Source organism: Gracilinanus agilis, chromosome 3 (assembly GCF_016433145.1).
Source record: "Gracilinanus agilis isolate LMUSP501 chromosome 3, AgileGrace, whole genome shotgun sequence".
In the NCBI taxonomy this organism is placed as follows: Eukaryota; Metazoa; Chordata; class Mammalia; order Didelphimorphia; family Didelphidae; genus Gracilinanus; species Gracilinanus agilis.
Window position 1 is genome coordinate 216896313 of NC_058132.1, and position 18471 is coordinate 216914783.

The 18471-nt window shown below is 40.6% G+C and overlaps 1 protein-coding gene across 1 annotated transcript in view; it reads left to right on the forward strand.

Annotated features, from left to right (window-relative positions):
• Window positions 1–13438: 13438 nt before the first annotated feature.
• The window catches only part of C3H2orf66 (chromosome 3 C2orf66 homolog), an 11275-nt gene continuing 6242 nt past the window's right edge, over window positions 13439–18471 (forward strand). The window contains exons 1-2 of the mRNA XM_044669068.1: window positions 13439–13506; window positions 13559–13676. Of these exons, the coding sequence (XP_044525003.1) occupies window positions 13439–13506; window positions 13559–13676 (186 nt within the window). The remainder of the gene's footprint in view (window positions 13507–13558; window positions 13677–18471) is intronic.

Genomic DNA, 18471 nt, shown 5'->3' on the forward strand with positions numbered 1-18471 from the left:
AAAAACTTGTACTTTGTACCCCTGTCTTTCTATATGTTTAAAAGATTTTAGCATAGTATCAGTTTTATTTGATTTTTAAAATATTGGCATCTGGTTTTTCATTTGAAGTATCTAATTTACATTATTTAATGGTAATTTGTCTTAGTTTTTATATCACTTGATCTCTTTATTGTTAATAAAAGTATCCCTCATTTAATAGAATATACTAATAGTTACAGAGAACTTTGCTGTAAAGCAGATTTGGGTCACTGGCTCCGATTTTTCCAAAAAGCACTTGACTGCCACAATAATAGATGTGCTTTATTAGGGGAGAAAAAAAACACAAAAAGTTAGAATTGGATTCTACAGGTATCTATTCCAAACCCCTTATTTTACAGATACTAAAACTGTCATCCCCAAGAGAAAGTGACTTATATAGTCATTCCCCTTGGAGCAATGAATTAACCTTTTAGAGACTGCCAGCAGCTATGAGTCACATGCTCCAGAGGCAAAGTCATCATTCACTTCAGGAAACATCTATTAAGTATCCACCATGCGTCAGGTGCTCTGCCAGAGCCCGGAAAATACAGACAATGAGGACAACTGTTCCTCAGTCCCTTCCTGCTCTTAAGAGTCTCTGACTCTGGCACCACCATGAAGGAAACTACATACAATAGGCCTACTAGATGTATTCAAATAAAACTCTAATTTTTTAAACCATCAAAGTTATGAGGAAATCAGGAAGTTACATTTACCATGCAAGCATCATAACTCTGCTGTTGTGTTTAAGTCATAAAATAGAATTACTAACCTGAAAACGTACAGCAGAGTCTGATACTTTGCCTCCGGAGTTATCCCTCTGACGAATGGAGTAGATTTGCCTTTATGACCAGCCCTACTACTTCTGACTTCACATATCAGGTGATCTTGCCTTTATTTTTTCTATTTTTGACATCCTGTGACTTCATTGGCTTTTCACTGCCTACCAATACCAGTACAGTTGAAGGGCTGGCAAGACGTCGTCGTGCTAAGAGCAACTGACTGGGAGTGAGAGACGTCTGGCTGTAAGCCTGGCCTTAACACATCTGACTGCATAACCTCTCCTAAGCCTTAGTTCCACTATCTAGAAACAAAGGGGGTTGGACTAGACCATCCTTCAGAGTCCCTGATAGCTCTGTTCTTTGATCCCAAGCCTTGTCTGATAGCTTCTTCAACAACGATTAGTAGATTGTACATAATTATTTATTTAATTGAAAAATGGCTGCTATCCTGGGTTAAGACAGTGCTGATTGGGATTTGCAACATGCTAAAAAAATGGTTGAACTTTAGCAAATGTTATTGTTAAATTGTTGTATTTATGCATAAATAGGCCAACTAGCTATTTGTGGCAGCAAGGACAATGTAGAAGTACAGAAACTATACATTCAATAGAGAATGTTATCATTTCATTCATTCTTGAAAGTGCTTTGCTTAAAATACTACAGAAATTTGAGCTAAACTCCAGATTAATGTTGTTAATATATGTTAAGTGGGAGATATATGTATCTCATGTGTTTATACTTTGCATATGTTCAAAAGTATGTTTTTAAAGTACTGTCCCAGACTTTCCTATAGTGGAAAATTATTTTTATGTATTGTTAATTTGGCAATCATACAGGAAAATTTTTTTAAATGCAGATCATTTAAGTATTTTATTTTAAATAGATTGTATTATTTCTAATATAATTTTAGAACAATAATAATATGATATTTCATTGACTATAAATGTGGCAAAATGATCTGTACTCATAGGGAAACAGACCAAAATTGAACTTATATACTCACTGTGACCTTGGATTTCTAGTCTCATAGGGCAAAATGGACTGTGCCTTAAAACAGCAAAGGAGAATGCCCAGTGGTTTTTTGTAGCTGTAGGTTTCACTATGGGTATTCATCTCAAATTGGCCAAAAGTCTTTTTCTTCAAGGTCACTAAAAGAGGACTTTAAAAAATATGAGCTACTCATTTCCTTTGTATTTTGGGTACTGTCATTCCAAGTATCTCCTTACTTTCTAGAGTTTTCATTTCAAATTAAAATTCACAGTTATAACACAAAGAAATAGAGAATTGATGGCACCAAATACATTGTATTAAATTCTACTTTTGAAGCAATTAGAAACATATGTACTCTTGACTTTACATAGGAAAATCGGAACATCAACATGTAATTGTTGTCTTAATGATCCAGCAGATATGAATTTCTTCCCAGGATTTACCTTGGCCAGGGACCTCTCCACTCAATGATATGTGAGCATTTAAATGTAATTTAGATAAAAAAAAAACTTGAGTGGTTTTATTCATAATCCACTAAACTCATACTCATAATGTACCTATTTTGAGGTTCTTTTCCCTCTCCACCTCATTTACCAAGACTGAAGAGATTTTTTTCATCAAAGAATTCAGTGTAGATTTGATTTCTGTTTGAACTCCAAGTTGTCATTTGATCTGCAATCATAATTGAAATATTCCCACCTATTTGTAGACTTGATTCATTTCAGATTCTCTTTTTTCCCCATATTCATCCTTTTTCATGTTAAATTTCTGTTCTCTCTGATTTTTATGAAATGATGGGGTTCTCTCAAAGTCTCTAGAGATACCTTTCTTGGCTAACTTGAGATGGAAGCAGAGAAAAGGGAAGGTAATAGAAGAAATTCATTCTTGAGCCTGTCGTCATCCCACTTTGGCTTTTGTACTTTAATTGTAGGCTCATATAGAGACTGTATGTAATGCTGAGATATGAGACAGAAACCATTTTGCAAATAATGTTCACATTCAGACCATGCAGAGCATAGTGACGGAACTCCACTGTACACTCACTCCCATTCAGTGCAAAGGCTTATTATATCATAGGAAAACTAGTAGACTACAACATGGACTGAAAACGTAACTCTTCCAAGTCTTTTCCACGTGGACATGCATGCTCTTCCTCAGAACTTTGTACAGTGTTTGTTGTGCTAAATACACGTTTGTGTGTACTTGTTTTATATTGTATAATTCACATTGTTACATCTAACTCGTAATTCACAAAAAGTGCTACTTATCGTGCTCTGTAGAGAGTGTTAGAAATGGTTTTTCACCTTGTTTCAACTCTGCTGTTAGGTGTAGGGTGCAGTGCGTGAATACTTCAGTCCTTGCTCAGGTATTAATGTGTAGCGGTTTTTGGTGCTTTCTTTTTAATCCATTATATTCAGTGTTCTAAATGTTCAACAATAAATTCGATGAAAAACAGACTATTGTATACGTGGCATTAATTACAACCTCTCTTCCTGAAAGATGCTCAGTGAAGGCTTTAGAATGAACTTTAGGGAGCAGCTGGACAGCTTAGTAGATTGAGAGTCATGCCCAGAGACCGGAGGTCCTGGGTTAAGGCTGGCCTCCAGACACTTCTGTAAGGGTTAAATTAAGGAGTTTGACAAAGTGAGGAGAGCAGTTTAACAGAAACTTTGTTTAATTTAAGAAAGAAGTACAGATAGGAAGATAGAAAAGAGGAAAGAGAGATTATTAAACTTATACCCTATAAATATACCTAAAATTCCTAATACTACCTAAAATTTCCTAAAACTATCGCTGTCTTCTCAGGACAGATTTTTCTGCCTGGCATACCAGGCCTAATCTATTCTACTCTATAAATGATTCACTAACTACCTAACTCCCTAAAATAATAGACAGCTGCCACTCACTTACTCCTTCAATCAGTTTTCTATAGCAGCCCAAACTGTCAGTAGCCAACTGCCAGCAGATCTTTGCCTCATAGACAGATCTCTCTAGAGATCCCAGAGGCAAAAGATCATCAACCGTCAGCGGCTGCTTCTTTATCTTCTCACTGACCAACTGTCCCCACTAACTTCCTGTCTGAGGGCTGGCTACTTCCTTTCCTCAGTCCTGGTCTCTTTGGTAACAGAATTTTCAGCTCTGGTTTACTGACTCACTGAACCTGTCAGTTCTGATCTACTTAGAAATCCTGCTCTCTAGCCTCTGAAGGAGACAGAGGGAGAGATTGAGAAAATCCCTTTAAGGCTTCCTAGCTGTGTGACCCTGGGCAAGTCACTTATGCCCCATAGCCTAGCTGAGCATTGGTGAACTTTTTCTGAGTTGAGTGCCCCGAGGGCAAATTCAAGCAGTCTGTGAGCTCCCACCCCAACCCCAATTACCAAGAGAGCTGAGGAGCTGAGGGAGGAAGTGCTTGCTTTGGGCTGCTGGACCGAGGAGTGAGGCATGCAAAAAATGTCCTGGGGCGCTGGGAAGAGGGGGAACAGAGCAGCCCCTTCACCCCTTGCTGGCTCCGCAGGGGTGCCATGTCTTTCCCAACATGGGCCTAGCTCTTTCTGCCCTTCTGTCTTAGAGCCAATATACAGTATTCATTTTCTAAGACAGAAGGTAACATTTGGGGGGGGGGGGGGAGAATGAACTTTTTTTTTCCCAAACCCAACTATTTGGAACAACTGTAACATAAAATACAATGACCTTCACACACACACACACACACACACACACACACACACACACACAAGAGGTTATTCTATGGTAAATAAAGTTACACAAAGGCTGAGCTATGTCTGTGGGATGCCAAATTCATTTTCAGAAGGGAAGTGAGAGAAGTACTTTGTCATAGTATTTTCTAGCCTTCCTGTCTGGATAATCAGTTCTTTTCATGTGTCCCAGCTATGTTTTGATTGAAAGTTTATAGTTATCTCACATTTTAAGGACTTTTTTTTCACTTCTCAAAGTCATGTACATGTTTCCTTCAAAAAGATTTGAGCTATTCCTAAGTGCCTAGAAGTAGAGAACCAAAGGCCAAAAGACAAAATTCCTTGTCAAGTGGGCCATGGGCATGGCCTACAATCAGAAGCTAGATTTTTTTATATATGTAAAATTGGTTTTTATCTGGCTTTTTCAGTAATACTTATCTAAAAACCCAGGGAGCCTCAATGATGTTATCTTTTTCAATCTTAGCCTTCTAGTTTTTTTAGAGCTCTCTCTACCTTTTGTCCCTCCCTTTCTCCTTTCTTTCCCATCACTTTATTTCTGCATTCAATTAATCCCCTTTATTCACTCTTCCTCCAAAGAACTCCCAATAGTTTTATCTTTTTTCAATTCAACAAAATTTAAGTTCTGTGTTTTTAATTTAAAAAGCAGGTGAGTTGAATATTTGTATTTCTCAATAGTTTTCTGTACTTTTAATTTTTTTTCCATGTTTCAGTAGAAACTTTTAAGTAACCATAAATGAGGTGGGGGGGGGGGAGAGAAATTCCATCCCTAAATAAGCCTTTGTTGGGAGTGAGAATATAAGGAACAGGGTATAAAAGAAATGAAAGCTTATTTGTTTACAGATGGAGACATAAGAAAAGTATGACAACAGTCCCTGGATTTCTTGGCCTTATAACTATGATCAAGACAAAAAAATGGACAAAGAGGATGCAGGAAAAACAAAGTTTGCCTTTTGGACGGAGATAACGTTGCTGATAAGCAGGCCCTATTCTTTCTAGCAATAGGAGGAACCACCTTCTGTGGAGATAAAACATTCCCATGAATCTCTGTATTGACTATGCAACTCCAGAAAAAGGGTAAAAATCAAATGCCTCCAACTTGGGATGCACAGGAGGAGGGTACAGCCTTCCATGCTACATACCTAAGTTTTAGGGAAAAGAAAAGCTCCTGAGAGCCCTTTTTCATCTTAAATTATGGTAGAGAAGGTAAATTAGGTAGGCACAGGGTCACCTCAATGGTAAAAATTCTACCAAGGTGGCTAGATAGGGAATACAGAGCGCGGGGCGAGGGCTCAGAAGGAGCAGGGTTCGTCCTAGGTAAGCCACTGGAACAGACTGATTGGATTTAAGCAGAGAAACCCAAGCAAGGCCTGCACCTCTGAATTCAGAAGCAGCCCAGGAAGAATCTTGAGGTAATGACCGTTGGGGAGGGGCCAGAGCAAAGGGAGGAATTCTGTGGAAGATTTCCCAACTGTCACTGCTCACTGGACCTTGCATGGGACAGGGAGGTGGGCAGTGGTGATCCTGTGAGAACCTGGTGCTCCGAAACCCCCAAAATAGAGGATTTTCCTGAGAATCACGGCTGCTAAAATTGGCCATCAACTCAATTGATCCACTAACATCCTTTACCATCTAAGAAGATATAGATACAGAGGTTACTCCAATTTGGCCAAAGAGCCTGGACTCCTGGGGGAGTGAGCTCTGAGGGCCTTCCAGAACCTGCTTGATCCGTTAACCCTGTTATTCCCTCAATTTAGTTATTAGTTTATTGGATAGGAGTTTGCTGAGGTTTGAGGCAGTTACTGCGACATAAGTTACAGGCGAAATCCAGTACTGCTCACCCCAGTGGGAAGCTCACATTTAATAGAGAAGTTTATCCTTTTACCCTCTATCCTGAATCCCCAAATCCTTCCCTTAATCCCTGAATTCCTTTAGCCACAAATAAATCCCTATTTAGTTATATTAGTCAGAGTTTGGAACAGTGACTTCAAAGAGGATGAATTGTTGGGTGGCTGATGGGAGGAAAAGAACATTTTAGTCCATCTTTGAGGGAAACCCTTTGGGGGTGGGGGCACTGGGGAGGTTTGTGTATATATCTGTGGCTCTGGGTACTGGAGAAAGCCCATTTTGGACACAAATGATTCCTAACATCTTCCTTCACCGTCCCCTCTACAACCCTTCCATTTGGGGGAGCCCCCTCATGAATTACACCCCTCAAAAGTCTTCCCAGTAGGGAGAAGTGAGTAGCTTTGACCCAAGTATTCCAGTCAGGTGGGGGTTATCAGAGCACACCCCATCTATCATGAACACCCCCTTCCTACACCACTAAGGTGCCAGGTGAGCTGGGCAGGTTCCTTAACTTGTCTGCTTCCCTTTCCTCGTCTGTAAAACAAGGGGTTGGCACGGATGCTCCCAGAGGTCCCTTTGGATGCTGAAAATACTCTAGTTCCTAGGTAGTAATAATAGCACTAAGCTAAGAGGGCTTCCTTTGTGCCACCCTGGGAGGTAGGAGCTCACCATCCCCATTTTTCAAGTGAGGCAGCCGAGACAAAGGTTAAAGGACATAGCTAATAAGTGAGGCTGGATCTGAACCAAAGTTTGCTGTCACCTGCGTTACTTCATCTACATCCTAGAAGAATTACTTATTCCTGAAATGGAGGCAAAGATTGTCCTTAAGTTGTGTTATTGAAACAGTCGTACTGTCCAGCTGAAAATGTCTCAAAACCCATGACTGATGGTATTCCAGTCGGCGGCTCTGATCATTGTACCTCAAGAAGACAAGCAGAGCAATCGATAGGCACCTACCTAGAAGAGCTGGGGGCGGGAGAGGGCAACGGATGGAACCCTGAAACTGGAGCCAGGAAGATCAGAGTTCAAATCCAACCTCTGTAATACCATTTCTGTTATGCAAAACGGAGAGCCGAATGATTGACATTTGGCAGTTTGGAACTTAGAATCAACCAAGCCTGGCATGAGCCAGCAAGGGCAAAAGTCAGTTGCTGGCAGACTATAAATAGCAGGATTTTGGACCAAAAACAGTCTTAATTTGGAGAAGGGATTTTGGTGGGAGGTTTGGTTGCGATTGGGGTAGACCAAATCAATTCAGGATACCTGCATCCAGCTCTGATCACTACCATACCCTCAACTTCTGTATGACTCTATACTAGACATCCTAATCAATTAATCATCAAAGAAGAAGCGATATCAATACCAACAAACAACCTGGTTCAGGCTAAGCAGCCTGGCTTGGCCAGGTTGCAACCGAGAGAGACAAACTTCTTCAGCTGCCAATCTCAAGCCTTGACTATCTTCAATTTGATATCACCTGATCATCTGCAGCTTTAGCCAGGGATTCCCATGGTACCTCTTTCCTTCAGTTCCCTGTTTCCCTTTGCCTAAGTCTGTTATCATGAAATCTTGAAGCTTGCTTAAGTGGATGTCATTTTTACCCTAAGGATAATCAAACACATCCTTGGGCATCTGAAGGAAGAAGGATTACTCAAACTATAGTTAAGCGGCAGTCACTAGCGTTATCCATCAGTTGGGGCCAGGATAAGCAGTCAAAGGAGCTGTGGGATCTAATTCACAGTCTCTTTACTTGATCACTTATTCCTGGGACACTGTTATATTGAAGCTGGGTGTATTAGTTTATTCACAAATACTCCTGTGGGGTCCTTAGTGTTCACTACCACAACTTGGTGCTACACCTAAGGATTCCCACACTCATTCAGCTTCAGCTCCTCCTACCATCGGAGGACCTTGGGCCATCCGTTATCCTATAACACCTCAAATACTTAGCAGCTGTGTAGCCCTGGATAAGTTATTTAATCTCTGTTTGCCTCTGTTTTCTCAACTGTAAAATGAGATGATAAAAGCACCTACCTTACTGTGAGAATCAAGTGAGATGTATAAAATGCTTGGCACAATGCCTAGAATATAGAAGGGGCTATATAAATACTCCCTTTTCCCTCCTCTCTGAGGACATGAAAACAATGGAGATTCCTCCTCCCCTTCTAAAATACCAAAGGGTCCTTGTAGATAGAGGGGATAGGAATAAGTTTAACTGCTATTCCAGCTAAGCCCGTAAAATTTAAGAAACAAAATTGGAGATTTAGAAAGTTGTTTTTTTTTTAATAAATGTATGTCTTTGGAACTCATTACCTCCAAGAGTCAGGAGCGGGGAATAAATGCTAATATATATATATATACATATATATATATATACACATACAAATATAATATATACATACACATATACACTTCTAGTAATGGCTAGATGAGAGGGGACAAAGAAAAGATAAAAGACCAGAGGAAGGAGAGAGCACCAGGAAAGAAGAAACACAAAGGTATTGGGGGAAAAGGAGACAGAGACAGAGACAAATGGACAGAGAGGTTTAGCAATTTCCAAGATAAACATGTTTTTGAGAATTAAATTTCTCGCTTTTTTTTTGTTCACTTTGACCATCAGACACGGTTATTATCATGGTGAATCATCAAAAAGTAGAAGAGCTTTTAGAAATAATTTAGTATAATCCTTTCATTTTTATCACCTCTTTTGAAACTATGATTAATATCCATAAGAAGTGGCTCTGAATGGATCATCATCAGAATATTAAGACAATGGGATATTCTAGTGGCAACTATTGTGAATGAGAAATAAGGTGACCCTATGGTGTCTGGATGACATCAAGGTAGAAAACAAGAACTTCTCCATCCTAGGAATACAGCCTGAAAATGAAAAGAGCTGTTGCTGCATTAGTCACTGCCCACAGAAGTTGTCAGGCTGCTAAGTGATGTAGTGGATAGAACATGGCCTGAAGGCAGGAAGGCTCATCTGTCTTCATGAGTTCAAATTCAGCCTCAGATGCTTACTAGCTGTGTGACCCTGAGCAAGTCACTTAGCCTTGTTTGCCTCAGTTCTTCACTTGTAATGGCTGGAGAAGGAAATAGTAAACCAATATCTTTTCCTAAGGAAACCCCTAAAGGGATCATGAAAAGTCAGATATGACTGAACAAAATAGTAGCTGTTAGCATCTTTTAAGCAGATGAAAATTTTAATATTCTTAGAATGTAACTTTTTGAAGAGCTGCATTTTACACACTTTTTTTTCACCTGGGAGATTTTTTAATGCCAACCTGCCGGACGCCATCGAGGCTGTGAGGTTAGCAACGGCTGCTCACAAGCTCTGACAATCCAGCACGGCAGGTTGTCAGGAGGATGGAAATTCCACACTCAGTTTACCCCATGTGATTCTTTTTACAGTGACATTCACTTGCATTGAAATTATTGCAATCAGTATCCTTATCCAGCTCAAAGGAGACACAGAAAAACAATACAAGTTCATGGCAAGAACAATCACAGCCATAGACTACCCACTATCCAAAAATAAACCCCTGTACAACCCCCCAAAGTATAGAAATTTCCCCTAGAATCAGCCTAGCAAAAAAACAGAAGTTAGTGAGTTAATGCAAGTTTCTAAAGTTCCCAGCAAGACAATACCTGGCCTGAGTTTGTTCCCAAACTCCTACAGACCATAGAAACAGTGAAACACAAGGAAATTAAGCCAATGACAAATTAGCACAGGATCACCCTACCAGAGCTGTATTCTTAGTGATCCTATAACAGAAAAAACACCATGGGAACAAAACATTGGACCAGACTGATATTATTGTATCTTATTAGATGTAATCAACTACCATAACCATTCCTTGATTTATGATGAAAATGAAGAATATAATGTAAATATATACATGATTTAATTAATCAAAAGAAAATTAAATATTATGCTTAGCTAGGAACTGATGCACTTGTACCTTACGCATGGCTGAAAATAATAAGTTCCAACTAAGCCAGGTCATAATGACAAGCTTGCTTCTTTGTTTAACCACAGTGAGATAATTAGTAAATGCCAATCTTGTGATGTTTCAAAAGTTAATATGTGATTTTGAATGTATGGGAAGAAAAAAACCTGTATGAGATCATAAAGGAAAGAGGGTATAAAAATAAAAATCAGCAGATGGCACTTCCGATCAGCCACTGCAAACCTACTGGGTCTCTGGCTCTTCTTACTCCATTTTTGCTCAATTGTCCCGCCCCCAAGGGGAACTGGACTGCTGGTAACCCCCCAGCACCAACCTTTGAATTTTTTACTCTATTTTTTTATTATTTCATTTATACAAGTATTTTAGGAGATTAAGGGACTTAGAAGTGATCAAGCTCTCCAGGCATTATGTCCCCACTATTTAGTAGGCAGGCGTTTTTTTAATGGGTGATTTTTATAGTAAGTCAGCAGATATGTCAGAAAAATGAACAAAATGTAACATATATGAAGACAAATTTCCTGGGAAAATATTTGGGGAGTGCAGTTGGCCAGTCTTAAGTCTCATGGCCTTCAGGTGCTTCCCATAGAGACTATATTCTACATTTTCCATCAGCAGCCCTGCTTGTTTTCAACTCCATGGAACATCATACTTCCCCAAGGATAAGCTGCCCACCTGAAATCTCATCACTGGTGGGGACTGACTCGGATTGACCTTCTTAATTCCATCAGTTGCCTTTTCCTTCTGATTGGAGGATGGAGCATTAAACTCCCAAAGCATTCCTTGGGGGGGGGGGCTCAGAACTTTCTACGTAATTCTTGATTTTCTGTCAGCAATTGGGCTTTCTTTTGACACCCCAGAAGCCAAATACCCTCTCTTCCCCACCCCCTTTCCTTTTCAGCTTCCTTTTTTGTATTGTCTTCCCCCAAAAAATATTGTAAGGTCCTTGAGGACAAAGACTTTCTTAGTGGGGACATAGCATGACTTCCCTTAAAATTAGGAGAACAAGAGATAACTGGATAGCTTAGAGAGATAGGCCTAGAAATGGGAGGTCCTAGGTTCAAATTTAGCCTCAGACACTTCCTAACTGTGTGACCCTGGGCAAGTCACTGAATTCCCATTGCCTAGTCCAGTGATGGGCAAACTTTTAAAGAGGGGGACAAAGGAAAGGAAATGCTCATCTGTCAGTCTATTTCTAAGGCAACTCTTTCAAAGTTTCATTGTATTGCATCCTACTGGTATTCATCAGATTAGGAATAATGTCACTGTGGCCAGATAGAACATTTCAGGGGGCTGCATCTGGCCCATAGGCCATAGTTTGCCCATCACTGGCCTAGCCCTTACCATCCTTCTGCCTTGGAATCAATATACGGTATTGGTTCTAAGATGGAAGGTAAGGGTTAAAAAAAAACAATTAGGATAACAAAAGCAGAGCCAACACAAGGATTCTTTCATAAGCAGATTTTTTTTTTCTAGTAGAGGCAATCTCTTCAGAGTGGGATTTTGCATTTATACTACTCAGTAGTGGTGAAATAGAAAAAACACTCACTCAAAGTAATATACAAATGTTTACAAGCATGGCTACCAATACTACTATTAATTTCTAGAAAATCACACTGATAGAGGTAGGTATTTCTACTTATTAAAAAATGTTGCTGGTTTATTATTTTTTAAAAAGTAAATGTCTGTTGCCTGACATATTACCATCTCTTAGGCCAAAAGGCCCCCATTTGGGGGGCTAAAAGGAATTAGGCTACACCTGAGGAATGCCAAAGTGCATTTGCTACCCAGGGATCAAAGCCCATTCCTAGCTCTCTGACTCATTCTTATTTCCCTTGGGATCTTTCCAAAAAGGGAACAGGCAAAAGGACCCATTACAGCAACTTGCCCCTTTTTATAGGCTGAACATAAAGGGTTGTCTTTGTGAAAAGAACAAAAGCCCAAGCCAACCAATTCATCCCCAACAAAGGAGATTTGAGATGTCCTCATCCTCATCTTCAACGAGCCACTGCCTCATAAACGTCCCCCAATCCTCTAGTGGATGTCTGTGGTTATATCTTCACCCTCCATAGAGATTTTGATATATTCAAAATCTTGACACAAAACCTTCCCGCCCCTAAGCTTAATCGGTTAGTTCGTTGTTTGTCCTTTGTTTTTGAAGAGGATTGATGTCATTCCAGAGCTGGGTCCCTGAAGTTCCTCTTCCTCCTTAATTTTTCTCTCTGTCCCATTGTTGAAATAATCAAGTAATGATGACCCACCTGTGTCAGCCTTCTCTGGCGGTGGGTGATGCCTATGGAAGTTCTGGGATCTGAGAATTCTCTGTCTTCCAAACAGAAAACAAATGAGTAACCTTGGCTTAGAGTTGGCCTGAATCCTAGCCTAAACTAATTGGAGAAAGAGAAAAGGTGGAGGGAGATGAGGTGGGAGGAAAGAAGTCTGTGATTGTTCCCAGTGTTGAAGTTTCTGCTAAGCCCCTGATGGATGCAGGGGGAAAGTGGGAGGATGTGATGGGGCTGCAGAAGGGATAGGTTGGTGGGTGAGGGGAAGGAAAATGGTCCGGGAATTACCATCTGGTTTGACACCATCTCATGGAAATGAGGCACTGAGAAGGAGGGGAGACCTGGCAAGACATTGCTTTCCCAAAGTGAATCTCCTAACATTCTCCAGCTCTGGGTGCACTAACATTTTTATATTTAATCAGGATGGGAGATAGAGGTGTCAGGAAGTGTAAGAGACCCAGAAAGAATATGGTTTGTGTAATAGCGGCCAACAAAGTCCCTGTTATTTTATATGGTCATTTTGTGTGATTATTTTTGGTGTATTTGACAATATTTATATACTTTTTTTCTAACATTTCATGTTAAGGGTGCAATCTATATTGGGACCCATCAAATATTAAAAAACTGAGCTAGATAGTAGATTCCAACATAAATCTCTCTGAGATTATCCCCAGTTTACCCCTAGTGTGTGTGTGTGTGTGTGTGTGTGTATGTATATATATATATATATATTATTTATTATTATTATTCCTATTAACTCCCAGAGGAGCATAGGGCCGCAACCATCTCACGCCAACGGACTCTGTTCTGGGCAACTTCCCCCAGCTGGGCCCATGTCACTCGGACGGTCCCTGTCTCGTTCTCGGCATATCTCCGCCAGGTCTGCTTTGGCCCCTCCCTGGTGGGCCCCAGCTTAGTGCCTGTCTGGCAACGCTGTCCTCCGATTTTCATAGCGTCCTGACTGATGGGACACCGAACTGTTCCCCCCCAGAGTCTGGCATTGGAGATCCCCTCAGGCCATCTGATGTCCAACATGTGACACAGGCACCCGTCAACAAAGACCTGGAGTTTGTTGGCTTTTGCCAGCACGCGTCGTGGACTCTGTTGGAGAACAATCTTCCAGACTAGGCGATCATTGGTTTTGTTGGTTTAATGAGGTTGCAGTTTCTGTAGCAAGTGAGATTTTTATGGGGTGAGGTTGCTAGCCTCGCGCCCAACCCTCCTCCTTTTTCAGCCGGGCTTGGGACCGACCTTGGCGGAGATGTGTATATATATATATATACATATATATATATATATATACGTTATTTGTATATGGGTGCTCGCATGTGGTCTCCACAGAGTCAGTGTTGTTGTTTTTTCCCCTTTCATTGTATCCTGGGTACTTAACACAGTGCTTGGTATATTGTGAGAGCACTTAATAAACCTTAGTTGACTGGTTGATTGAACTCCTACAAAGACAATGGTAGTTTCTGCTAGAAAAAGAGAACTCTTGAGGCTTTTCCCCCTCCTTTTTTTTTTAACCCTTACCTTCCATCTTGGAGTCAATACTGTGTATTGGCTCCAAGGCAGAAGAGTGGTAAGGGTAGGCAATGGGGGTCAAGTGACTTGCCCAGGGTCACACAGCTGGGAAGTGGCTGAGGCCGGGTTTGAACCTAGGACCTCCTGTCTCTAGGCCTGACTCTCAATCCACTGAGCTACCCAGCTGCCCCCTCCCCCTCCTTTTTGAAGAAAGGAAGAGAAAGTTCTACCTGGGAAGGGAGGGCTTTTGGTCCTTGTGAATTTTAAAATTAATATTCAATATCTTCAAAGTATAATATTTATAGAGATTTATTAATATTTAACTAGAGAACACAGGGAACGTTCCCCTCTCACTTCACATGGAAGAGAGCTAGAGGGGCGGCTTTACCCAAAACTTATAGACAATCATGCAAAAGACACACATAAACAGAAAGGAAAAGGAATTGTGGGTAATACAGAAAGGAGGTTTGGGTAATGTAGTTTTAGGGATTCAAGATTTTCCAACTCTACATCCTGCCTGGCCAAAAGCCAGCTCTGTAGACAAATAATACTCTAGCAGCCACTTTCCAAGTCATTGGAACAAATAATGTCATTTTCTCATGGAGCTGGGAGAAGGTTTCTCAAGCTTGGGGTAGACATTTCCACTGAGTCATTGACAGGTTTGGGGCCTGTTGGGATGACTTTGAGCAGCCCAACTTCACTTAAATCTGACTCACAAGTGAGTCAAGACATCAACCTGTGGTGTCCCTGGTGCTCTTCAAAATGAAGGATGAACAACAAAACAGACAAGTAGGGGGCAGCTGGGTGGCTCAGTGGATTGAGAGCCAGGCCTAGAGACAGGAGGTCCTAGGTTCAAATCCGGCCTTAGACACTTCCCAGCTGTGTGACCCTGGGCAAGTCACTTAACCCCCATTGCCTAGCCCTTACCACTCTTCTGTCTTGGAACCAATACACAGTATTGACTCCAAGAGGGAAGGGAAGGTTTAAAAATAATTTAAAAAAAAACAGGCAAGTGATGGGAAACCATCCTTGGGGCCTCTGCCTGGATCCAGGGTGAGGGAGGATGCTCCAGAAGGAGGCACAACAACTGGTGTCTTGGCAACCCCAGTCATGGAGAGGAACGGCAAAAGGAGCAGTAGGAAGAGAGCTGAGAGCAGCCCCCTGTGCCATCTGCTAGGATCTATACCAGGAGGGGAACCCTCATGTTTGGGATCCTAAGGGATTCTTTACTTTTTTTATTTTTATTTTTATTTTTTTTAAAGAAAAGCCATCATCTTAAACTTGAGAGCATTCTGGCCTGCCCCATCCCTCAGTCCTTTAGCCAAGTATGGCGATTTGAACATCAGCTACAATAACAGGGCTTTGCCCTTATCCAGGAGACACTTTTCTAATCGCCACTGCGCCTCCCCACAGAGCTGAAGCCCAGGAAGCGACAAGAGACAGAAGCCTGGCGACCACGAGCCCAGCGGAGCAGTCCTGAACAGACACAGCACAGTCTTTGGTGAGCACAAGCACAGCAGAGACCACTCCCACCGGGAGCTCCGAGGCCTCCGGCAGGGTACCACAGAGAGCAGGGCCCTGAGATCATCAGCACAGCACTAATCAGATCACTCTCACACAAAATATCTAGCCGTACTTCCTTCATTTTGGACTTGTACGGTTGATTTTTGTTTTTAAATCCCAAAGTAGCCCTTATTTATTCCTGTCAGACATTATCTGATTAGATTGAACCCATCCTGATAGCTGATGGTGCTATTTTGTTTTCTGTCAACAACATGTTCAGCATCTCTGCTAGCTTGATGTTATTTGCAGATCTGATCAGAATCAGGACAGTAAAGAGAGGTAGTTGGCAGGGAGGGGCTGCGTGCACAGGGCTGAGCCAAGAGAAGTGAGAAAATTCCCCCAAAGTACGCTGAAGGGCCGCTTGTGCCGTAGGAGTCTGTGACACAAAGCTTTGTCTTCTGTCTATGAAGCATCTCTTATCTGTGCAATTTAGTTGTTCTTTTCACTTGTAATAGGAGCAGACTTTTAGAAGTAAGTTATCATTTCCAGCCAGAGCCTAAAATTTTACTTCATTTGACTGAAAAGGAGATAATTGGTGGAAGACAGAATGAGCTTCGCTGCTCTAAAATGGGCTCTTCTTACAAGTTCTGAATGACCGAAGAGACGTGTGGTTTGAAGAGTGCCTATTTAGGGTGGGATTGGATAGGTAGCTCATTTTTCCATTTTGTCTAAAAGTAATTGGCACTAATAGAGTCTAGGCTCTCAGGATACTACTAATGAGCTCCAGGAAAAGCCAAGAACGAATAACAGGATTTTTAAAAAGCTGTTGGTTCCATTTCAGAGCTGACAATGGTAGAGGAAACTAAGAAAGAGAATCATTTGCTCAATTGTGGGCAAAGCCAATTGTGTGCCAAGCTGAAAGAATCCAAAGAACTACTCCCCTGCCGTCTCTGTTTTTCCTCTGTGATGAAACTACCCTGCTCTGTCACAGAACAATACGTGCATGTAAATGTAGCTAATATTTCATGAATAGTGTTGGGTTACTTTTTCCGGGGACTTAAAGAACTTTTGTAATAATTGGAGAATATAGCCGGTGATGTAATGATGTGACTCATGGATTAGGTGAGCTATCTCATGAGTTTTGTTCATGCCCAACTTAGTTATTAGCCAACTAAGAGTCATTTTTTTTTTTGTCTCTTTCTACAACAAAGGCCTTAGAAGACGTAATAGTATTAAAACCTGGTTAATTAATACTTATTTCTGTTTAAACATTTACAGAATCATAGAGTCTGAGACATAAAGAGACTTCGGAGGATACCTATTCCATTCCTATGCCCAAACAAGAAGTGTTCAGCAGGTAAATTTTGACAAGAAGTAAAACTCAGCCTTCCCAAAAAAGGAACGTGGCATTTGGCACCAAGGTCTAGGTCTGCAGTGTGCTAGGATCAGTGGGAGAAGAGACAGCTGGTTGCTCCCCCTCTGTAGTGGGTAGTCTATATTATGGAATCCTCCAGTAAAGTGAGGGGGTTGAACCAGATGATCTCAAAACATTTCTAGTACTAACATTTCAAGATTCTATAATTCTATTCTAGAGTCCCAGACTATTCTTGATTCCTTCCAACCTAGGGGATTCCAGTTCTTAGGGAGGCCCCAAAACATGGTCTGCCAAGATTCCTCCACACCAGGACTAACCTTGAAGCACATAACACTGAACTTGCTAATTTAATCCCATCCTAAACCAGATCTTTTGGGGATCAACATTTAAAACCTTAAATTAAAAAAAAATTAAAAATAAAAATAAAATAAATTAAAATCTTAAATCAGGGCTTCTTAACTTGTTTTTGGGACTTGCTCCCTTTAGCAGTCTGATGAGATGTGGACCCCTCTCAGAACTTCAGAGAAGAAAATACATAGGATTATAAAGGAATCCAACTAAAATACAATTATCAAAATTTTTTAAAAGTTCACAGATTCGAGTCAAGAACTCCTTACTTATTAAAAAAGCACCTTTAAATAGCTGACGGGGAAGCTGACAGTAGAGCTGTTCAACTGTCCAATTAATAGCTAAAATAAATATATCTTTGATACTTCAATGAATCCACAATTACATCAATGTGGGCATTTCCTCCAGTGCAAATTGCTACCCAACCATGTCTTCTCAAACTGTGAGATCCCTGCGCATTTGGACTAAGAACTAGATCTACGATTTCATTGTTATAAGGAACTATCAGACAAAGAAATGCCATCAGTAGCCCTTGGCACCATCTCTGTAATTTGTAATCTTAGAGAATCACCTGGAGCATTGAGAAGTTAAGAGATGAGGAGAGACAGGATTTAAGCTCAGACCTTGTTGGCTCTATTCCCCCATGCCATGAGGCTTCACTGTTGTCCACACATTCTCAAAAATCATATTTAGTGTGTGTGGGGCCTTCTGTTAGATCAAAGGTTCATCTTTTTTTGTATACTGGACCCCTATAGCAGGCTGGTAAGGTCTATGGACCCCTTCTCAGAATAATGTTTTTAAGTGCGCATAATAAAATAGGATTAAAAAGAAAACAAATATATTGAAATATAGTTCTCAAATTTTTTTAAAAAAAACTTCATAGAGACCCAGGTTAAAAACCAGTGCTCTAGATCTTTTTTATTTATTTTATTTTCTGAAATAATATAGTTCATAGATTTTCTTGCTAATAACTTTTATTTTTTATTTTTTAATTTTAATTTTCTTTTACATGTAGATACAATTTTTTTTTTTTAATTTTAAACCCTTAACTTCTGTGTATTGACTTATAGGTGGAAGATTGGTAAGGGTAGGCAATGGGGGTCAAGTGACTTGCCCAGG